General features: G+C 33.4%; 1 protein-coding gene across 11 annotated transcripts in view; it reads left to right on the plus strand.

Annotated features, from left to right (window-relative positions):
• The window catches only part of nrm (neuromusculin), a 326,404-nt gene that overhangs the window by 207,362 nt on the left and 94,070 nt on the right, over positions 1-24,972 (plus strand). For all 11 annotated transcript variants that reach the window (XM_089091978.1, XM_089091975.1, XM_089091971.1 and 8 more), the window contains 3 exons: positions 3,493-3,604; positions 8,050-8,228; positions 17,092-17,258. In XM_089091978.1, coding sequence (XP_088948104.1) covers positions 3,493-3,604; positions 8,050-8,228; positions 17,092-17,258 — 458 coding nt within the window. The remainder of the gene's footprint in view (positions 1-3,492; positions 3,605-8,049; positions 8,229-17,091; positions 17,259-24,972) is intronic.

Raw genomic sequence — 24,972 nt, forward strand, 5'->3', positions numbered from 1 at the left:
CTCTTTTTTCTGTTTCTATAAGCCCTATCTTAGGGAAATCAGTCCTCTATGCTTCATTTCCCTTTTCTATGCTTCAGAAAAAGATGACAGAGTCTTTGAATAATATTCAGTTGGTTTAATAAGAAAAGGCGATTTTACTTAGAAAACCAATCTCGTCCCGAAAATACTATTCTACCATCAGATAGCCCCGTCTCTATGGCCATGGATTGACTGTTCTTTCCACTTTTCACTGTAGTTCCTATAGCTAATTAACTATAAAAAAAAACAAGTTTTGTTTAACTGAAAGTAAGGAGCGACTTTAAAACTTAAAACGAACAGAAATTATTCCGTATATGAAAGTGGCTGTCCCCTCCTCAACGCATCGCTCTTTACGCTAAAGTTTTTTATTGTTTTAAAAAATAAAGTTGTGAGATAGAGTCAAATTTTAGCGTAAAGAGCGAGGCGTTGAGGAGGGGACAGCCCCTTTCATACACGGAATAATTTCTGTTCGTTTTAAGTTTTAATGTCGCTCCTTACTTTCAGTTAAACAAAACTTGTTTTTTTTAGTTAATTTCTGAACGTTTTTGAATTAATGCAGGTTTGGTTTTGGCTCACCGCACATGGATAATTAAAACAAAATTCGCATATTAATTTTCCTTTTTTGGCTAATTGGCTTTCTCGACATGTTGTTCTGACGTAACTTACGAATTAACCTACGTAACGAATTTTTATATTCGTATGGTTTTATTACGTATATTAGGGAGTTCACCCCCCTAGTCAATGCATCACTCTTTACGCTAAAGTTTGAATTTTGTTCGAATCACAAACCCATGAATCATAACGACCGTTTATTTAGAATAGATAGCTCTTTCGAAGGTACTAAAAAACCTTTAGCGCAAAGAGCAAGGTGTTGACTAGGGGCGACCCCTCTCATATACGTAATCGTTTCTTTTCGTTTTAAGTTTTAATGTTACTCTTTAGTTTCAGTTAAAAAACTTTTTTTTTATTTAATTTCTGATCGTTTTTTAAATAATGCTTGGAAATCTGGCGCCCCTTCATAGAAATGTCCCTTCCCCCAAGGAAATATCCTCCATGAAAAGATCCTCCCCCCTAACCCCTACTCTGACCCCCACCCCCCACTAGAAAAAAATTCCTCCAGAAAACGCCTGTATACGTCCCAATAACCAATACTATAAGTAAACAATGGGCAAAGTTTATAACTTGCAGCCCTTCCCCCGGGAACTGTGGGGATTAAGTCATGCTTACAGACATATTAATTAGATTTTCGACTATGCTGAACAAAATGGCTATCTCAAAATTTTGAGTGGGTGAATTCAGAAAAAAAATGAGCATGGGAAGGGGCCAAGTTGCCCTCCAATTTTTTTGGTTACTTAAAAAGGGCACTAGAACTTTTAATTTCCATTCGAATGAGCCCTCTCACGATATTCTAGGAGTACTGGATTGATACGATCATACCTAGGAAAAAAAAAAAAAAAAAAATAAAAAAAAAAAAAACAAATAAACGCGCATCCGTGATCTTTCTTCAGCAAAAAAATAAGAAATTCCAAAGTTTTGTATATAGGAGATTTAAACCTCTATAGAAGGTTCCCTGATATACTGAGTCCGATAGTGTGATTTTTCTTGAGGTTCTATGACTTTTAGGGGTTGTTTACTCCTTTTTTCGAAAATAAGGCAAATTTTCTCAGGTGCGTAACTTTTGATGGGTGAGACTGAACTTAATGAAACTTATATATTTGAAATTAGCATAAAAATATGATTCTTCTGATGTATCTATTGGTATCGAAATTCCGTTTTTAAGAGTTTCGGTCAATATTGAGCCGGGTTGCTCCTTACTTACAGTTCGTTACCACGAACTGTTTGATATTGGTAAACTTCAGTACTTCGAAAACCGTGCTGCGAAGGTGACTTAGTTTTTAATATTTCATTACTTACTCCTTTGGAAGTTTTTGATGACAATTACCTGCAAGCAGAGCTGTGCCCATAGGGGCGTCAATTCCTGAAAATACAGGGGGGGTGGCAAACTTTTTTTTCAGACTGATTGTTTTTCTTAATTAAAGTAGGAAAAAACGTATTTTTCGATAAAATAGCAAACCAAGGTATTTTTCAGAACATACGGGGGTCTTTGACCTACCCCCACCTGAAATAATACCCATGTGCGCCCAAGAGAAAGAGGGGAGGTAAAAAAAAACCTCAAAAGTGCGAGTGATTTTGTTCAAAATTACACCATTGAATTCAGCATATCAGAATACTCCATTGTAGAGGTTCCGACACCTATCTATGAAGCCTTCCTATACACCTATCTGTGAAGCCCCCTCTCTATAAAGATTTTTTTTTTCAAAATTAAATGTTCAAAAAGCGGTCTATTTTCTGCTGTTAAATGGGTGTTTTAGCAACTATTATGACTAAAATTACGCTTTCCGCTTTTTGCTCTTAAAAAATTGCCTCAGTTGCTTAAAGGTTATTTTTTTTCTGCGATTTCTTACCGTATTCTAGAAAGTCAGTGAAGCGGTACAAGTAACTGTTTTTATTGAGCTCATTAATATTCCCCCTTTGACGCGAAAAAAATATAATACCTTATGTTTGTTTTAACACAAATATTAATATAAAAAAATTCTAAATAGTTCTTGTAAAAGTAATAGAATCATACAAAAAATAAGGTTTTATTTAATTCATTAATATCAGGAAACTTGGGAGGAACAAAAAGAAGAAATTTGGGAGAAAAAAGGAAATGCTTAGCTTTTATTTTATTTTATTTTGGGCACGTGATATTAGCAACAAAGGGAAAATTGAGGAATATTTTCATAAAAATGAAAGATCAATTCGTTTCTGTAGTTTTTTCTTGATGATGAAAAAGAGATTTAATGACACTTTGCGTTAATTGGAGTTTATTAAAAACTGGTGTAATTATTTTGAAATGTTACTGCACTAGGATGGTACACCTGTATATGACCATTTGGCAGGATTTGCTGATTTTTTGAAAAAAAAGAAAAAAGTGTGTGTTTTTCTTCGCCGAAAAAACTATATTTTGGGTGTAAAAACAAAGAGAAGCACGAGGGAGAGACAAAGGGAGGATGCAAAACATTTTTTTAACAATTTTTTAAACGCTGTCTTGTTTTTGAATAAATTGTAGAACATTTAAATATCCAACCTAACTAATCTACGCCAAAAGTGGAAAAAGAAAGAAAACAAAGGTTCGGTATTTCCATTTTATGTTGAAATTTTTCCATAAAAGTGTTGTTTATTAACAATTTGTATATTTTCTAGATGTAAATTTATCCTTATTTTGTATTCATATATTCTTATAAAGTATTTTTGCAGTTATGTTTGTATTTTTGTTAAGTACTAAAGTCTTATTTTTTAGAAGTATTTGGTATGTTTTTATATTTATTCTATTTAAGAAATTTGTGTATTATTTAAATATTGTTGTATGAACAATGCATTTTCTTTATACATAGCTTGTTTTTCATAATAGTTTCAAAATATCGTTTTTAGATTCTCCGACGGTTCATGTCACACCGGATAATATTACAGTCAATTCATCCATGGACTTTCTCCTTTTCTGCAGTCATGAATCAAATCCACTTACCTTAATTGATGTTAATTGGTAAGTAAGGATAATTACTGAGGGATAATTTAATTAGGAGGGCGCTTAGACATGGAAACAATATCCTCTGCATATTAGAATACATATAAAACGAACAGTTCAATGACCCAGGATAATAACAAATTTTCAGGGAATCACGGAATTTATATAGATGTCATTAAATAATAAAATATTAAATTATACTAAATTATAATGTGGCCTTAAGTTATAAAATTCGAAAGAAATATATATATATATATATATATATATATATATATATATATATATATATATATATATATATATATATATATATATATATATATATATATATATATATATATATATATATATATATATATATATATATATATATATATATATATATATATATATATATATATATATATATATATATATATATATATATATATATGTTTCAACACCACTCAGTATTGTATTTTGTATTCTTGAAGGGCCATCAATATTGTATTTTTATTCAGTTACTTTTCATTGTTGCTTGGAAAGGGTCTTCTTATTTAGTTTCAGCGCTTGTTTTAAGGTTTGATTTTTACATTATCCTTTTGACTTTTATCTGTATTTTTTGTATTATTATTCTTCTTCACTAAGGATGGTCAAGCGGAGGTGTCGACCAAAATAGCTGCATAGTTGTCTTCTATTTTTCACTGCCTGTAATTATCCTAGTTTTCTCTTCTTTACAATTTTTAGTTTTGTCATGATTAGCCAGTGTGGTCTCAGATATTATTTTCCGTGCTCTTTATGCAGCTGCCAAAAGAAGTTTTGAAAATTAAAAAATTTTGTCAGGAGTACATCCAGATTTAATTCTTGTTGGATCGTCTAGAAATAGTCTTAAGTACTATTCTGAGTGACGGTGTAAAAACAATAAGTTGTACAAAAAGGTGGTACTGTCCCAGTTTCTAGGGCTATAATCAAAGAAAATTTAAGATGGATAGGTTACGTTTTATAGAAGAAAGATGGCAAATTGCCAAAGACTGTGCCTTTTCACCATCCAACTGGGACCAAACTAAAAGTAAGTCGTCTCCAAATGTGATGCTTGTGGTCTCCAAAGAGGCCACAAGGAATGATTTAAAGGATATTAAACTTTTGTGTGAGGGGTAATGAGTGAAGGTATGAATATATTGGGGTAGATAAGGAATATAAGCAGTTGCATGGGCCTCAGGTAGTTTGGTTCTCCTGTGAGTTGTTAGTAGTAGTAGGTGTGTCTAAATTGCCAAAGACTGTGCCTTTTCGCCATCCAACTGGGGCCAAACTAAAAAGTAGGTCGGTGGGATACAAAGAGGCCACAAGGAAGGATTTAAAGGATACTAAACTTTTGTGAGAGGGGTAATGAGTGAAGGTATGAATATATTGGGGTAAAAGAGGAGTATAAGCAGTTGTAGTGGCCTCAGGTAGTCTGGTGCTCCTGTGAGTTGTTAGTAGTAGGAGTTGCGTCTATATATGATTGTGCGTATTTCCGAAGTAATATCTTTTTCTCTTTTAAATATTTTTCCGGCCAATAGACTCTGTGAATAAAAAGGTGAGCTTTGAAGAATATACTTTACCATGGACTGATAAGACTTCCCAATTCGCTGGAGAAGAAAGAATTACTTTTGTATTCTGAAGTTTAATTTCTTAGAGAAAGGGAAAAGCTTTCTATTGACGAATAACTTTCAATTTTGTTCCAAAGATATCTCAGAGGGTCCTTTGAAGCAAGTTTTTTTTTCACTGTGAAATTATTAATTAGCAAAAGATAAAGTAAGAGGTTCTTTTAAGAAAAAAAAATCGCAAAAGGGCTTTGATGTCACCCAATAACTCAAGGAGTAAGCTAAAAAAAAAAGAAGAGACAGGGAAAGTTAAATGAGTAGTTAAAGGGGAAAGTGGTAACAACTCAAAACACCAAACTTTTCAGAAAAAAAAACAGCTGTAAAAGTAGTTAATAAAAAACAAATTTATTATAAATTTCCCTCTACCATTTTTATCAAATATTGTCTGACAAAACAAATAAGAAAATCTTGAAAAGAGCAATGAGTCTATGCTCACTTGAACGAAAAAAAGGAGAAATTACACAAATATTAACTGTATCCAACATGGTGTTCTCGGCGTGGAGGTATAGCAAAAAAGAATTTAAGGTATAGGAAAAAGTAAAGAATCTAAAATCAAAGAAAAATGCAAATAAACGATATGGGAATCGGAACTTCATGGTAGGAGGTAAAGTTTGAAGTTTTGAATAGACTGGGGTTGAGGAGGAGCCAATGCTGCTTTGTTGGCTTCAGGTAATATGGGGCTTAGGGTAGTTAGTATTAGTAGTAGCAGTAGTCCTTTCTTCCTGTGACTGACTTCATATTAATCGTTCGTTTTTTTTCTTCTTTTCTTTTTTTAGTTTTCTTTTACTTTTTTGCTTTTCTTTTATTTTCTTGTTGTACTTTATAAACGAGTCTACGAATGTGGCTTTGGGGATTTTAAATCAATGCTGTTTGTATTGGCGTTCCTTTTTCCTGACAGTTGATTCAAATTAAACTTAAAAAAAAACAGCAAAAAAAAAAACACAATACACTATTTCATCATTTAACAAGTAGCCGTCCAAGAAGCTACAAAGCTGCGAAGACGAATGGCTACAACAATCAATATTCATAAATTCAAATAAATAGCTCTAATAAAAAAAATAATAATAAATAAAATAAATATCAAAAATCAATCTCTCTCGTCAAAGAAAAGAAAAAAAAGACTACAAAAATTATGGTTCCACATCCTCTCCTCCCAATAAACACTTCTTTAATCTTTTCTTAAATTGCTGTAGATGTTCAGCCGCCTTAATACGCACCGGAAGCACATTCCAAACACTTGGTCCCAAATAGCGAATATGCTCATGTAAAGAACTATTGCTCTTTTAAAAATGAGAAAAATATCTGGACATATATCATTCCAACATTGATATACAAAAATTCCAGCCTGATAATTCCTGAGCTGTCCAGCGTTCATCACTCTTAATTTTATACAGCACATCTCATTAGAATCTTTCATATATGAAAGATTCTATAAAATCTCCCAATTGTCTTTAAATCTATCCTTTTGACCTCTTTCCACCCCTTTCGGGGACTACCTTCTTTTCACTTGACCCCACATGGAAATAAAAAGGTGAAATTTTTCAGCAATCTGTCATTATACGTCCGTACAAAGTGTTCTTGCCATCTGTATCTTTCTTTCACTACAACCCTAGAAAGTGGGATCGAGTAAAATCTCTCGTACAGCTTTTTGTTTAACATAAGGTCTATCAAATAAGAACATCTTGAAAACAAAAACGATCCAATGGTCACTAGAATGAAGAAAAAGAGTAATTACACGAATATTGCCTACCACCAACAAGGTGTTCATGGCTTGGGGAAGAAATTATTATTTTTGGTTTAATGGAGCTCTTTACTTTTCTTTGAAAAACTTATTTTGTGAAAAAAGTTTTTTTAATTAATTACAATTAAGAACGACATAAAGATAATGTGAAGGTAATATTCTGAAGAAGGACAGGTTGCCAAAGATTTTGCTTTTTGGATATCCATCGAGGACCAAACGAAAGGTAGGTCGTCCCCAAGAAGAGTGGGAAGAAGTTTGAGGAAAAAAGTAAAAAGAAATAGGTGCATCATGGGGTAAACGAGGAGTATGCACAATCATTTTGGCCTCAAGTGGCTTCGTGGGGCAGAGAGTCGGTGGTTATAGCAGTAGTAACATGCAGCTTTGGATTTATGATCCATATATGATCTGAAAATAGTGGTGGTAGTAGCAGTAATGAGCAGCCTTCCATTCAATATCCACTCATGATCTGGCAATAGTGGTTGTTGTAGCAGTAATGAGCAGCCTTCCATCCAGTATCCACTTATGATCTGGCAATAGTGGTGGTCGTTGCAGTAATGAGCAGCCTTCCATTCAATATCCGCTTATGATCTGGCAATAATGGTTGTTGTAGCAGTAATAAGCTGCCTTCCATTCAGTATCCACTAATGATCTGGCAATAGTGGTGGTCGTAGCAGTAATGAGTAGCCTTCTAATCAGTATCCGCTTATGATTTGGCAATAGTGGTTGTTGTAGCAGTAATGAGCAGCTTTCCATTCAGTGTCCACTTATGATCTGGCAATAGTGGTGGTCGTTGCAGTAATGAGCAGCCTTCCATTCAATATCCGCTTATGATCTGGCAATAGTGGTTGTTGTAGCAGTAATAAGCTGCCTTCCATTCAGTATCCACTTATGATCTGGCAATAGTGGTGGTCGTAGCAGTAATGAGCAGCCTTCCATTCAGTATCCACTTATAATCTGGCAATAGTAGTAGTTGCAGCATTAATATGCAGGTTTCCACTTATTATCTGTAATGTTGACTATATTATGGCTAGCTTTGAAGCCTTTTTACAGTCAGCTAATATTTCATCAATTTGGTTTCACTAACCAGTTAATATCTTTAGGTACAAAGATGGGGAAAGGGTACAGATACCTTCAGACCGTTATGAAGGAGGTACTGAAGAGCAGCCATCACTCCTAGTAAAAAAGGCAACTCAACATGATACCGGTTCTTATAAATGTCAGTTAACTAATAGTGTTGGCACAAGTGAATCTGAAGATGAGGCATTTGTAACCGTCCAATGTAAGTAATGTAAATGTATTTCTTCCTTTTATTTGTTAGTTAGTGTGTAGCAAAAATTGGGTTTTTTTGTGTAATTGTTTTTTTTTGTTTAATTGGGGTTTAAGTGTGTAGCAAAAATTCTCAACGCCTCCCTCTTTACGCTAAAGTTTGACTCTAGCAACTTTATTCTTTAAAACAATAAAAAACTTTAGCGTAAAGAGGGAGGCGTTGAGGAGGGGACAGCCCTTTTCATATACGGAATAATTTCTGATCGTTTTAAGTTTTAATGTCGCTCCTTATTTTCACTTAAAAAAACTTGTTTTTTCTTTATTTAATTTCTAGACGTTTTTGAGTTAATGCAGCTTTGATTTTGGCTCACGGTAAATGAATAATTAGAATGAAATTTGCGTATTAATTTTACTTGTTTTGGCTAAATGGCTTTCTCGAAATTTTGTTATGACGTAACTTACGGATTAACTTACGTAACGAACTTATATATTTTTATGTTTTTATTACGTATATTAGGGAGTTTACCCCTAGTCAATATCTCACTCTTTACGCTAAAGTTCGAATTTTGTTCGAATCACAAACCCCTGAATCGCAAAGACCGGTTAAAAGTACTAAAACAACTTTAGCGTAAAGGGCGAGGTATTGAATAGGGGGCGAACCCCCTCATATACGTAATAATTTCTGTTTGTTTGAAGTTTTAATGTTGCTCCTTACTTTCAGTTGAAAAAAAACTTGTTTTTTTATTTAATATCTGATCGTTTTATAAATAATCTTGGAATTCCGGCACCCCTTCACATAAATGTCCCCCAAGGAAACATCCTCCATGGAAAAATGATACTCCGTAACCCCCCTCCCTCCGACCCTTTCCCCCACCAAAAAAAATTCTTCCTCGAACGTCTGTATACTTTCCATTAACCAATACTATATGTAAACAATGAGCAAATTTCATAACTTGCAGCCCTTCCCCCGGGAGCTGTGGGGGATTAAGTCATCCTCAGAGACATATGTATTAAATTTTCGACTATGCTGAACAAAATGGCTATCTCAAAATTTTGATTGGGTGACTTCGGGAAAAAATGAGCGTGGGAGGAGGGCAAGTTGCACTCCAGGTTTTTTGGTCATTTAAAAAGGGCACTAAAACTTTTAATTTTCGTTCAGATAAGCTCCCTTACGATATTCTATGACTACTGGACCGATATGATAACCCCTCGGGTAATAATAATAATAATAAAAAAACAACAAATAAACACGCATCCATGATCTTTCTTCTGGCAAAAAAATACAATATTCGCATTTTTGCAGATAGGGACTTAAAACTTGTATAGCAGGATTCTCCGATACGCTGAATCTGATGGTATGATTTTCCTTAAAGTTCAATGATTTTCGGGGTTTGTTTCCCCCTTTTTTCTAAAATAAGGCAAATTTTCTCAGGCGCATAACTTTTAATGCGTAAGACAAAACTTAACAAAACTTATATATTTCAAATCAGCATAAAAATTTGGTTCTATTGATGTATCTAATGGTATCAAACTTCTGGTTTTTAGAGTTTTGGTTACTATTGAGCCGGGTCACTCCTTACTCACAGTTCCACGAACTGTTTGAAAATAAAAGACCAGAGCAAAATGAAGGATTGCTTTGTCCTCCAGGTGAATTTCTTTCCTTTTATTATAGTTTTAAATAGTAAACTTTATGTGAGGCCTTTGAAGCCTAATTAGTATTAAATAAAAAAAACAAGTTTTTTAAACTGAAAGTAAGGAGCGACATTAAAACTTAAAACGAACAGAAATTATTCCGTATATGAAAGGGACTGTCCTCTCTTCAACGCCTCGCTCTTTACGCTAAAGTTTTTTATTGTTTTAAAAAATAAAGTTGTGAGACAGAGACAAACTTTAGCGTAAAGAGCGAGGCGTTGAGGAGGGGACGGTCCCTTTCATATACGGAATAATTTCTGTTCGTTTTAAGTTTTAATGTTGCTCCTTACTTTCAGTTTAAAAAACTTGTTTTTTTTACTTAATTTTTGAACGTTTTTGAATAAATACAGGTTTTGATTTTGGCTCACCGTACATGAATAATTAAAAAAAAAATTTCATATTAATTTACTTTTATTTAGTTAAATGGCTTTCTCGAAACTTGTTTAATTTTATTTACGAACGTTTTTATTAGTAATAAATATACTTATATGAAAGAGACTGTCCCCTCCTCAACGCCTCGCTCTTTACGCTAAAGTTTTTTATTGTTTTAAAAAATAAAGTTGTGAGACAGAGTCAAACTTTAGCGTAAAGAGCGAGGCGTTGAGGAGGGGACAGTCCCTTTCATATACGGAATAATTTCTGTTCGTTTTAAGTTTTAATGTCGCTCCTTACTTTCAGTTTAAAAAACTTGTTTTTTTTATTAAATTTTTGAACGTTTTTATAAATGCAGGTTTTGATCATGGCTCACCGTACATGAATAATTAAAACAAAATTTTCGTATTAATTTACTTTTATTTAGTTAAATGGCTTTCTCGGAACTTGTTTAATTTTATTTACGAACGTTTTTATTAGTAATAAATATACGTAACTTACGAACTAACTTACGTAACGAACTTCTATATTCATATATTTTTAATTTGTTTGTTAGGGGGTTCGCCCCCTAGTCAATACCTTGCTCTTTAAGCTAAAGTTCGAATTTTGTTCCAATTATTTAAAAATGACCGCTTAATCACAAAGGCCGTTAATTAGAATAAATAGCTCTTATGAAAGTACTAAAAAATCTTTGGCTTAAAGAGTGAGGTATTGACTACGGGGTGAACCCAATAATATATGTAATATTTTCTGTTCGTTTGAAGTTTCGATGTTGCTGCTATTGCAGTTGAAATACTTGTTTTTTTATATTAAATTTCTGATCTTTTTTAAATAATGCTGGGAAGTCCGGCGTCCCCTTTATAGCAATGTTCCTTCCCCCATGAAAACTTCCTTCATGGAAAGATCCTCTCACATAACCCCCGACCCACCCCACACCCTCACTACCAGGAAAAATCTCCCCAGAAAACGTCGGTATACTTCCAAATAAACAATATTATATGTTAACATTGGGTAAAATTCATAAGTTTCAGCCCTCCCCCGGGAATTTAGGGGGATTAAGTCATCCTAAAAGACATACTTATTATATTTTCGAACATGCTGAACAAAATGGCTATCTCAAAATTTTGATCAGGTGACTCTGGGAAAAAAATGAGCGTGGGAGGGGGCCTAGTTGCCCTCCATTTTTTTTTATCACTTAAAAAGGGCATTAGAACTTTTAATTTCCATTCCAATGAGTCCTCCCTCGATTTTCTAGGACAACTGGTTCGAAACTAACATCCCTGGGAAAAAAAAAAAAACAAATAAACACGAACTCGTTATCAGACTTCTGGCAAAAAATGCAATAGTCCCAATTTTGGTCTGAGGAAGCTTGAAACCTCGGAAGAAGGGTTATACAATATGTTGACTACGATAGTGTAGGTTTAAATCTTTTTCTCCAGTAGTTATGGGGTCTTCCCCCCTTTTTTCGAATATCCGCCAAATTTTCTCAGGCGTCTAACTTTTGATGGGTAGAATTAAACTTGATGAACCTTATATATTTGAAATCAGCATTAAAATCTGATTCTTTTGATGTATCTATTTGTATCAAAATACCGTTTTCTAGAGTTTCGGTTACCATTGAGCCGGGTCGCTCCTTACTTACAGTTCGTTACCGCGAACTGTTTGAACAGGACGAAAAATCCGTTTTCAATAATTAAGTGTGGCGTGCAAAAAATTTTAGAAATTGAAAGGTCACTCAAAACATAGCCCTGTGAAAAGAGTTTATTCTGCAATTGTGTTTTTTTTTATTCCTAATTGAATATTAGGTACTAAAACTAGCATCTCTCAAGCCATAAATGTCTAATTTTAAAAATTTATTTATATTCCTAAATTCACAAAAATTAATTTCCGCTTCAACGAGAAGAGGGGTGTATTTTAAAGGCGCCATATAAATCATCTAAAAGAGGAAATAAATTTTCGAAAATTTCATCGAATGCAATTCTGCTTATGAAAGAATATTTAGGGTAAATTTAGTTTTTATTCAAGACCATTGTCACTTCCTTTATTGCTAAGACAGAATTCTTACCATAAATAAAACTTGAAAAGGACCAAAATTTTCCATGAAATTGTAGAATTATTAAAGGAAAGAATCTAAGTCATTTCACATATATCAATTTTTTATTCTAAACTTATGACAATTTTACAGTGAACTAGTTTAGTTTATGGGATGTGAAATAGGAAGTAATAAATATAGAAAAAAAACATTAATTTACGTCGTTTTTTTTCTCAATTTATTTTGAATTTAGGAATACAGTGCCTTTTTTTATAGTTAGAAAATTCATCATGTTGCATGGAGACGTAAATTTCAGAGCTAAGTCCTAAAATTTAGCTGAGAAAGGAGATTAAAAAGAATTCTAAACGAAATGCGCCATTATTTATTGATAAAAATTTTAGAAAAGTTTTTTTTAAGAGACACGTTTATCACTAAATTCACTAAAAAGTATAAAACATTTAATATTTCTGGTATCCAGGAAAAAAAAAATCCAGATTAAAAACACAAGTGTGGGATGACCGTGGCATAGCCTACTGTATAACATTTGTGCTTTGTGCTTCCTGTTCCTTAATTCTTAATTCTTCTTATCATAAAAATCACGCCATAAGGGTTATCAGGAAACGCTAATGAGTTTTATGCGGCGAGTGCCCCTCGGATTTTTTTAGTTTAAAAAATTTGATTTTCTGGGTACCCAAGAAAAGAATTGTTCGATTTACTTTTTAATATATTTGAAAATAAATCAAAGTAAATTTGGATTTTTTTTTGTTCTTTTTAGTCTTTAATACACGATAAATTTGTGACCTTCATTTCCTTACACGATTAAATTGGAAGAAGAGGAGGTTTTTGGAATTACTTTAGAATTACTTTGGAATTTCTTTAGTATGCCAAATAGGCTGAAACTATCACAAGAAGAGAGGTAAGCCTACATAATGGACTGTACCTCTTCTAGTGTCATCCGATTGCATTTGAAGCATGAGACCATTATTGGCAAAACATCAACCTATAGATTGGGCTAATTACAGTTAATTAGTTTTCTTATTAGTGTTAATTGATTATAACTGGATATGTGTTTTGTTATTAGAAATCAATAGGTATGCAATGTATCAGTTCAATAGGACGATGGAAAGAGGATGGAATAATTATTGCAAGAATTGCCTCACAGACAAAGTGAAATAAAAATCTTTAAAAAATGTAAGACATTAAAAAAACGGTCTCTTACTAGTTGTCACAGTCACTCATAAGCATTTTTTGACATGCGATTTAAGGTTAAAATAGCTTTTGGTTTAGTTTTAATTTAATCTACTTCATGTCGATCATTGACAAAAATCTTAACTGACCCACATTCCCTCCAAATGCCACGGCATGATAGATAATCAAATAAATCCTCAAGAATATTTTTTTTAGTTGACCTCAAAATGGGTTTAAAAAAAATATATAACCAAAACATCGCGTACCCTGCTATACTAACTTATCCCTCAACACTCAACTCCTTCCTTAACACACATCAATGAAAATAAAAACAGCAATATTAATGATTTAGTGCTATTTTATTCTATCAATTATATATCCTATTAATTACACTACTAACCGCTAGGGTGGTGATCCACATTGAGTTTGTTTTAAATTTCTTCTAAACCCTATCAACCTTTCATTTATTTCGTCGGGGTAAAGTATGGCCTAGAATGGGAAACTCTAGTTTTTGTCTTCCTTTAACATACCTATAGCCCCCGATATATCTTGGAAATTATTGTCCACTCAGGGAAGAAAAATTTATTTTCCAGGATTCCTCTCATGTTTCTGTGCAATCATAGCAACAACTTCCAGGGAAACAAATAAACGCTGAAACGAAACAGAGGAAGACTTTAAAGTTATGTAATGAATACGAAGAAGTTTTTCCAATTCTTCAATTTTTTCCACTCTTGAGATCATCATCCAGTGTAGAAGTTGAAAAGGGGAAAAAACAATAGGGAAAAACCATGTTTTTTGCCAATTTGTAAAGTAAACTCCGCTCCAAAGTTTTTTGAGTAGGTTTGTTTTTTTGCTAGCTCCTCACAATTCTGTACCAAAATTGTATTAATCCTTTGGGAATCCGCATAGTTCTGTATTTTTTCCGTTTGAATAATAGCTGATCATGAAAACTAAATTCTCTAAAAGGAAAGTTCAACGTGAACTTTGGAAAATGAGATATATCAAGTTAAAAAATAGCAAACAAAAATGTTACGTGAAAGGAATACGTTTTTGAAGAGAGTGACTCAATAGAACCTAAACGAATATTTTGTCTTTACGGCCAATGGCCGTCTTCGGCGAAATGGGGAAAAAAGCGGAATATAGAAGACAAAATACTTCAACTCACTATCAAGAGCTCACCAATAAAAATAAAGAAAAGAGTTCAGGAGTTTTTAGACGTTAGATTTTTCATTGGTTTTGTTAACTTAGTTTTTATTCTATTTTGTTGAGGACGGTTATTTGTCATATAGCCGAAATATCCGCTTAGGTTTTAATTTAATCACTGTGGTCACAAGAAATCCACATTTTGCATAATTTGCATAATCATAATTTGCATAATTTCTTGCTTGTCTCATGTTGGAGGGACAGCGTGGTCTTTGTTGTTACTTAAAAATAGAGTTTTAGTACGTCTTGAACAACAACTGTAGGAATATGAGATAGAAGTTCTAGTTGTAATTGAATAGTAAACTAATATAATTAAAAATAAATTATAGTTATAATAATGATAGAATTCTGTTCTGTAATATGCCTTTAGCTCAAGTTCTGGAAGCTCGTTATTTAGACTTTTATGTTGATTGCTATCTTTCGTGGAAATGCCACAGTGATGTTGTTGTAACAGAGGTGGCTCGTGGCCTTGGATTGATTTGGCGTTTTAGAATTTATTTTGTCTCCAACAGTTTTATTGCTTTTATACCATGCTTTTATTCACCCAAATAATGTGTTAAAGGTAATATTAGGTAGTGAATTAAAATTTAAAAGTTGAAATTTTAAGTGAAAAATATTATTATGTCACCGAGAGGAGAGGAGGTGCGATTATTATAAAAAATGATATAAAAAAATATAAGAAATTATAATATAAAAAAATGACATATAATGATATGTATAATGTTATGTGATATATAAAAAAATGATAAAAAAAAGGTAATTATTTGGCTAGAAAAAGAAACTATAGAGAAAAATAAAACAAAAAAAGAAGAAAAGAACTGTTTCTCTACTTTAGCAATTAAGATAAATAAGCACCTGAACAAGGTCCACCTACTCAAAGATTTACGGCAAAGCATATCAACCAAATAGAACCAAATAGAAGTGTCCAAATCCATGCAAAATTATCATTAATAAATGTAAAAACTTTGTATGACTGTATATCATGAGCAAGTAATTTTTATGTGAATTTTTAACGTGTTCAGGTTCCTCAAAATAAAACAATGCATCTTATTGGTGGGTATATTGAAGATACGCATAGCACTGTAACTTGTTTCAATAAGTTGCAATTGCTTGATGTAGGTCAGCTTCCGGAATGCCAGGTTGGAATTTCAGCTTATCAATGTTGATATTACGTATATCCTGCCAGTGGCGGATTCAGGGGGACGCGCCCCCCCCCCGTAGCGTAGTCGAAAGTAGTGTAATTTACTTAATTAACCCAAGTTTGCGTTAGTTAAATTTGCTCCTAACACAGGTTTATCGGATCAACCTATTTTGCGCCCCCCTAATTTTTTTTTATCAGATCAACCATTTTGCGCCCCCGCCCTAAAAAAATCCTGGATCCGCCCCTGTGTCCTGCGGTCTTTTATGATTATTTTTGTGACAATAAATCTTCCCATCATTATGAAACACATCATACTAGTGGTAATTTTTTAGCCCTAATATAAATGGACGAAAAATGGGGCCAATACAGTAAGCAGAACTGCTACACGAAGAGCATAGTTACGAAGAAGAAAGTTTAATGTTACATCGAGGGTTATGGTTTTCTTCTCGAAAACACCGGCAAACTTGAGAATCTTTGTAAAGAGTCTATTGGGTAAAGAGAGAATGTCAAACACTAGTGGTTTGAGGATGAAGAGCGTTTAGGGTTTGAACTGGTAAAATACTAAACTATTGACTTATTTTGACGGTTGATATTTATTGTTTATTATTATTATTATATATATATATATATATATATATATATATATATATATATATATATATATATATATATATATATATATATATATATATATACACACATATATATATATATATATATATATATATATATATATATATATATATATATATATATATATATATATATATATATATATATATATATATATATATATTGTGTTATTTATTATATTTATTTGTTGATATTATTTTGGATGCGGCCTTGCTAGTTGTCCATCCCCACTCAACAATTATAACTGACCCATTGAACCCCAAAGAGTTTTGGACCCTCGAGCCAATAATTTTTCAAGAAGCGCTAATGAGGAGGATGAACTTCACTCTATTTCTAATCGGGACTAACTAACGTAAAAAAATCAAACTAAAAAAAAAGGCAAATTGTGTTCGGTAGGGCACTATTATTGCTCTCAAGAAACTGTTTTCAAACTATTGGCGGCCGATCGAAACGAAAAGTACACTTTTAAAGTCACCATGGTGGAAAAGTCCTTGCCGGAGGTTTTGAATCCCCATCTTTAAATTTAGGGCAAGGCTGTGCTTTAAAATTAGTAATATATAATTCTATTATGCTGTCGTTAACATCAAAAGGTTATTAGTTATATATTAATTTTAGACCCTCCGGATGTAGAACTGAAAATGGAGCCCACAGAGGCAGTGATAGAAGCGGAAAGGCCCAATATTACATTGACCTGTGAAATCATCTCTGGTGAGCCATCAATACTACTTGGTGTCCGATGGTACTTGGACGGTGATTTGCTCAAGGAGTTACCAGAGTGTAATGTAAGTTTGTACTTAGTTTTGGCATTTTCTTTTGCTGAAACATCATTGGAAAACTCAGGAATGTCAACATCGTTTACTTTATCCTGTATGAAAGGGAACTTTCCATAAAAAACAGCTTCTAGCAAATTTTCTAGAAAGTGTGTTCAGAAAAACCTGCAATATTCTAGAGATTAACAAATCTTTCACAATTCTTACGTTCATGCCTTTTCTTACTTTTGCTCTGCTACACGGGGAGAAACGTTCAGATATTCTCCTTTAAAATAAATCTAGGCAGTAAGGAAGAAAAGTAGTGTGAAAAACTTCCGGAAATATTTCTGGGAACTTTTTTTTTATGAAAAGTGAGTTACAAGCATTCATGCTTTAGGAAAACAATATTACCTTACTAAGTGTTTCTTTATTATAAATTTCTATCAGCCTTGGAAGACCTGATAATGAAAAGGATCCACAAATTCTCCGTCACTTCTGCCATGAGGGGTGGCAGGATATGATCAACGCTTCCAAATGTTAACCGTAGAAAATTTATTTGTTCATATTATGAATGATAAAGCTGCCATATTTTGTATTTAGAAGTTTTTCCTAAATACTTCAATTGTAAGTTACAAATATTTGTAACTTACAATTGGGTGGGATGAGTCATATTCCCCTAAAATTGCTTGATTTTATCGTTAGTTTTCACTGCTTTTGACTTTTGACCTATTTCCAAATACAAATTCTATACACATGCACCAAAAATACGCGAATATATTTAAGGGTTAACTAACAGTCTTTTTAAAGTTCTCTGTCCCCCTTAAGAAGGGGGCTGAACATTCTTCCAGTGGAAATCTCTCCCTCAGAAATACCCGTAGAATCGAAACAACTTTAAGTCACAGCTTTTTTTTATTATTTAGGATTTCGGGGTAAATCTGACATCTTATATACGGAAGAGATTCCTACAGAAGACGGGAGGAAATTTCAGCCCTCCCCCCTCTGAATGATCAAAAACACACAAAAATACAAGATGTTTAATCTTCAGAAATAATGTTGCAGTACTTGAATAAAATTACCTCAGCACCTTCTTCATTAAGGCACAGGGAAAAAATTTTTGAATGAGAACCCGTTCAAATCTTTTTATTTTTGGCGCACATAGGCTTAGCAATTTTATTTGGAAAAATACTGCAATGCTTGGTGAAAATTTTGGATTTAAATGGCGTATAAAGTGGCATATAATAGATACAACTCCAAAATAGCAAAGAAAGAAAAAAAAATTGGCACCCTTCCCGTCCTGAAAGTTTTTGTCGACGAGTCACTCCCCCATCGGGATATTCCCCCATTGAAAAACATCGCCACTGCTGCCTTTGAATATATGCTGTTAGATCTTTTTTCTTCATCAATCCTTATTGCTCCATTATGGCCATGTACAAGACCTTACATGCTCTTATTGGACAATCCTGGTCGCATCTGCAACTCATACAGGGGCGGACCTAGGAGGCATCCATTGGAACCCTCCCCCAGAAAACTATTTCTAAAATTTTATTTTTTCCATCATTTGCTGTTTTAGTGTAAATACCTCACCCCTCCCCCTCCAAAACAGGATGCAAGTTCCCCTGCAACAAGTTTATATAAAGGCGCCTGTTCTTATACCACTTTTTGGCCTCATTCGAGTCATCACAACGCTGTTGAAAAGTTGCTATTAGTGATTAGTTTGCGTATGAATCTCGTATTTTCTTTTAGAAGATTTTGTTCTTGTCACAGTTAATGGGAAGGAAGCTCTAATCTTTTCTAAATGAATTGCATTCGCTAATTTAACCTATACAATTTGTGAAACTATCCTCACTCAAAACTTAGCGTTTTGAGACGTTTAAGAATGTTGAGAGTTTCCCAAGAGATTGACTCGCTTTCTTGCAGCTGTTCAATAGCTTTATTCAGCTTCTTTGATAAAAAAAAAAATCGCACAAGAACAATCATATCATTTAACGTTTTTCAGAATTGAGGGCAGATTTTTTGAACATGAAAGTTCTCTGGTTGGGGCTTCAACCTTCTCTCTCTTTCTGGGTACGACCCTTATTTTCTTAATACAATATTTGTTTTCCTATCGGATCTTAATATTTGTATCCCCTATGAGGTATGAGGTATGTGACAAGCCTAGAGGTGTTATTTGTACCGGAAGAACAAGGTACATATTTCATTTGATTCATTTTCCAGATCTATTCATTCACGGGGTATGTTATACTACCGGGTATAAAATTATATAACGAGATATCGCAATGTCCTTTACTTAGAGAATTATCTAACCTTGGTGAAAAAACGGGAGGGATTTTGTATTCTTACATGTTTTTATGCCCCTACCCTTCAACCTTAAGATATGCCTTCAACCTTAAGAAATGCAGAGCACACTATGAAAATACAATTTGGTAGATGGATAAAAGTCAATCTCGAACATCGAACCAAATCGTCGTTTTATGTTGAAGCACTAAAATCAGTGGCGTATTTAGTCAAAATTTCCCCAAATTAGGTGAAAATGACAGTGAAAAATGAAAAATGAGCCATATAGTACCATAAAGGAAAAAATATACTAAAAAAACTACCCGTTTCTGTGGATGCTTGAATTATGCAGGCTTATTTTAGTTTTGAATGGATTTTTGAAGAAACTAAATTTCAGCTGGAGGGGGGGGGGAGGGGGCGAACTTAGGGATGGTTGGGGAAGTTGCCCCTCCCCTTGCCCCATAGCGAATGGCGCCACTGACTAAAACCTTAGGACTGCAGAAAAATAAGATATCTAAATCTTTTATTAGGAAATAAGCCTAATAATATATTTAAAATATACAGTGCTGGATGAAAATAAATTCTGGATTAATTAATCAAGGGGTGTAGAAGTTCGCATACCAAAACATGAATAAAAACATAAACAAAACATATTTTTAAAATTTTTATGACGTAGGATACCCCCCCCCCCCCCACCCATTTTTCTTGTCCCAGTATTGCAACATCTCATACGTAGTGACTCGGTCGAATTCGATTCCAGTTTCGCTCTAAACTAAGGCACTAGCCCTCTAATTGGAAATTACTATAATATTGTTAATTTCAGATAATTTGATAGGAATACGTTTTCTGAAGTTTTATTTTATTTCTGAGTAGTAACATGTTTTCCTTGTCTAGGCTTGAATCCTCTAATTCTTTCAGGGGTTTCTAAGGATTTCTACGTTCTTATTCCCTTTTTGATAAAACTAGTGCATATTTGCGCAAAAGCGGTACAGTTTAATGAATAGGCCTTTTCTACAATTTTTTTTTATGATGTGACGTTTGCTGAATTGGGATATTGAAATGGCTGGATTCCTAACTATTTTGTAGAATTCAAAAGTTTTCTAAAGAAGAAATCTGATTTTGAATTACAATACCAATTACATTGAATATTAACATTCCAAAGAATGTTAAAGACCATTCAAATCTTACGCACAATCTCATTCTGGAAAGATTTTTCCCAATGAATTTTATCTGGTTGAAAGCTATAAAGTATTTTTTTTACTTTAAAAATGTTAATCTTTAATTAGGACAGATATTTTCAACAGATAATATTTCCTTTCCTATCACTGTTTATGAAGCTATTTCGAGAGATATTGTACTTCTGGTATTATAAAAATTTGGTAGTATTGTTTCTGTTATTCCACTGGTTCTCATCATATTCTGCCTAGTTTATGCAGGTCAAAGCCAAGCAACCTAGTCTATTCGAAGAAAATTTAGTCTTCAACCGAAAGAAATATTTCGGCATTCACAGCAACACCTGGCGCTGACCAGGGTCATACACAAATTTGTTATATGTTAGGAATCAAACTCATTTCAACGTATTCGCTCTCATTTCATTATGCCCAGTTTATGCAAGTTAAAGCCAAGTAACCTAATTTGTTCAAAGAACTATTCATCTTCAACTAAAGGGAGTATTTAGGCAATCGCAATAATACGGACTCTGGCTAAGGTCATACACAAATTTATTAAATGTTAGGAGTCTAACTCATTTCAAGGTTTTCATGATTGGCAGGGGGAAGGGTCGATACCGTCGTACCTCTCCTTCTCTCTCTCTCTGACTACACCACTGGCTTTGTGACTACTCTATGAATGATGTAATGAACAAAAATTTATTGGGATAATGACGCCGTTTTCTTCCCTCCCTTTTCCCTCCGTTTTCTTCCTATTAGGATACAGAGGACGTTGCCTCCTCGACATCTCTTCTCTTCCTTTTCTTTTAATTCTACCTCTACTTCCTCTAATTCATTCTTCCTCTAATTCTTCCACTACATCAAAGTTCCAGGAAAAACTTATTAAAATTAAGTAAAATACTACCTCTATTTTATTTTCTTGTTTTATTGCAGCGCTTTTGTTTTCTTTTTTATACTGAGCTAGTCAAGATAGTGAGGCCACAGAGAAACAAAGAGTTTACTTGTAAAATATTGTGACTCTTCGATCTTCTTACTGGCTAAATATCACTCACGACAAATTTACCAGGTCTTAAATGGTGAAGTAATTTGGCACTTCAGAATTTGTATTCTCTTGTCAGTTTAGATTAGTCGCTCAGCGTTATATTGCCCAAAGCATTAGTAAAAGGTGGAATACTTTGATTGGCAGAAATAAGGAATAGCATGATTGGCTTCCAAAAATACGTTACAGAAATAAACCAATGGAATTGAAGCATATTTTTAACATGGAAGTATAAAACAGTAATATCTCTTTTTCTCTTTGACGAGGCTGAAATTAATGTTTCAAATTTTTTGAGAAGCTCTTGTAAAATTTCCACACTTCGGGAAAAAAAATGAGGATAATAAATTTGAAGAATCACAAATGAAAAAATATATCGAAATGACTGTAACAACTGTAAAAGAAATTGGAATCTCTGTGTGTTGTAGGGGTTCAACCAACTTATTTTGGGAAGGTCCATCTAAAAGAAAGCCCTTTAGACAACTTCTATGTGTTAGTTCATATTTGTGCACAAACTTCAGTGAAGGGAGAAAACCCTAGCCCTTAGCAAAGTTCATAATGGAAGGGTAAGACTGGAGGCAAGAAGTTATGTATTCCTGCAAGAAACAACACAATCTTCTGGATTTAACTGCCCAGTCTAGCATATATTTGAATTCCAGTGCATTCAAAGGGAACATATAAAACTATTTTTTATTTTATTTTGTTGTTTTATTACGTCATTTAAAAATTCAGTTTAAATAATGCACATTTGAAATGTAAATAGCTGCCGACTGAGGGACATACGGTAGAGATGCCGTTTAAGAGATTGATGCATCGTATTTATCTTTACTAACAATTGCGTACATGGGTAAGATCGTACTATGTCTGGGCCTGTCCCCAAAAATTTGAAATTTGCCTGAATGGATCTCTTTTTTATTTGACTAATAGAAAAAAGCTTTTTATACAGTCAGGCCACCATTTTCCGGAATGGCTTGAACCCTACATAAATCCTAAATTCCGGTAATAATCACCTTTGAAATGAAAATTAAGTCGTTAGAAGACAACAAAATAATCATATTGAAATTAAATATATAATTTAGGTAAATATTAAATTAGAATTTTGAATAATATATTAATATTTAGTTAGGATTTTCAATTTATGTAAAATCGTAAAAATTTAAGGTACTCCTGTACTAAACGCACTCTTTTATATAGTGCTAGTTTGGTTAATACTAATAAAATAAAATAAAATAGGATGAATATACAATAGCCTAGAAACAAATTTGGGCTCTATATTTATGCACATTAGGGGTGGGGAGGGATGGTGGGGGTAAAGCATAGCATATATTAAATACGTAACCTAACCTAGGTACCTTTTACTCCCCCCCCCCCTAAACCCCAAAAAGAAACTGTTTAAATATAGTTCCCAGAGTGAGAAACCCCTGAATACTTGCTTATACAACATCAGATAGCGTCAAATCTTTGCTTTTGTCGAGTGGATACCTCGGGTTTTCGTGACTGGTTTATAAAAGAGTGCGTTTAGTACAGGAGTACCAAATTTAATTAATATTAAATCATTAAACAACATTTTCTGGCTTACCACATTTTGAAAAACCCTAAAAGTGGGTTCCCAAGCCAAAGCTGTACCTTTCTCATTAAAACCATAACCAATGCACTATATAGCAGGGGCGGATCCAGGATTTTATTTAGCGAATGGGGGTGGGGGGCGCAAAATAGGTGGAGCAAAAAAATTTTTTAGGGGGGGGGGGTGCAAAATAAGTCGTATCCGATAAACTTGTGTTAGCAGCAAGTTTAATTAACACAATCTTGAGTTAATTAAGTAAATTACACTACTTTAGACTACACTAGGGGGCGCGCGCCCCCTCGCCTCCCCCCTCTGGATCCGCCACGGCTATATAGACTGATATCGGGACTATATACACTATACAGACTATCTATATAGATTATTTAGACTATATAAACTAGATCTCGAATAGAAACAATTATGGTATAGCCAGAAGAACCAATGGGGGAGGAGATGCAAGTAATTTACACAATAAAATTGCTGTTAAACAAGGGTGGATCCAGGATTTTTTTTCGGGGGGGGGGTGGTTTACTAATTTTTGATTTTTTCAGAGGTGGGGGGGTTACTAATTTTTGACTCAGTTTTCGACTAATTATACTGATTTTTACCTAGGTTTTACTAATTTTCGACTTATTTTCGACTCGGTCAAAAATTTCGGGGGGGGGGGTTTAAACCCATTAACCCCCCCCCCCCTGGATACGGCCTTGCTGTTAAATATACTGCTTTTATAAAGAAAGCGTTAACTTTTAAGGAAATGAAATGTAATTTGTGCGTAATTGTGCGTAATTGTACAGCCTAAAGTATTAACCATTATGTATAATTTAAATGAAAAAAAAAACAAGTTTTTGTAAACTGAAAGTAAGGAGCGACATTAAAACGTAAAATTAACAGAAATTATTCCGTATATGAAAGGGACTGTCCGGTCCTCAAAGCCTCGCTCTTTACGCTAAATTTTTTTATTTTTTAAAAAAAAAGTTGTGAGACAGAGTCAAACTTTTGCGTAAAGAGCGAGGCCTTGAAGAGGGGACAGTCCCTTTATATACGGAATAATTTCTGTTCGTTTTAAGTTTTAATGTCGCTCCTTACTTTCAGTTTAAAAAACTTGTTTTTTTTATTTAATTTTTGAACGTTTTTTAATAAATGCAGGTTTTGATCTTGGCTCACCGTACATGAATAATAAAAAAAAAAAATTCATATTAATTTACTTTTATTTGGTTAAATGGCTTTCTCGAAACTTGTTTGATTTTATTTACGAACGTTTTTATTAGTAATAAATATACGTATATGAAAAGGGACTGTCCCCTCCTCAACGCCTCGCTCTTTACGCTAAAGTTTTTTATTGTTTTAAAAAATAAAGTTGTGAGACAGAGTCAAACTTTAGCGTAAAGAGCGAGGCGTTGAGGAGGGGACAGTCCCTTTCATATACAGAATAATTTCTGTTCGTTTTAAGTTTTAATGTCGCTCCTTACTTTCAGTTTAAAAAACTTGTTTTTTTATTAAATTATTGAACGTTTTTGAATAAATGCAGGTTTTGATCTTGGCTCACCGTACATGAATAATTAAAACAGAATTTTCATATTAATTTACTTTTATTTAGTTAAATGGCTTTCTCGAAAGTTGTTTAATTTTATTTACGAACGTTTTTATTATTAATAAATATACGTAACTTACGAATTAACTTACTTAACGAACTTCTATATTCAT

Source organism: Artemia sp. Qi Xiang Cuo, chromosome 7 (genome assembly GCF_049724085.1).
Source record: "Artemia sp. Qi Xiang Cuo chromosome 7, ASM4972408v1, whole genome shotgun sequence".
Taxonomy (NCBI): Eukaryota; Metazoa; Arthropoda; class Branchiopoda; order Anostraca; family Artemiidae; genus Artemia; species Artemia sp. Qi Xiang Cuo.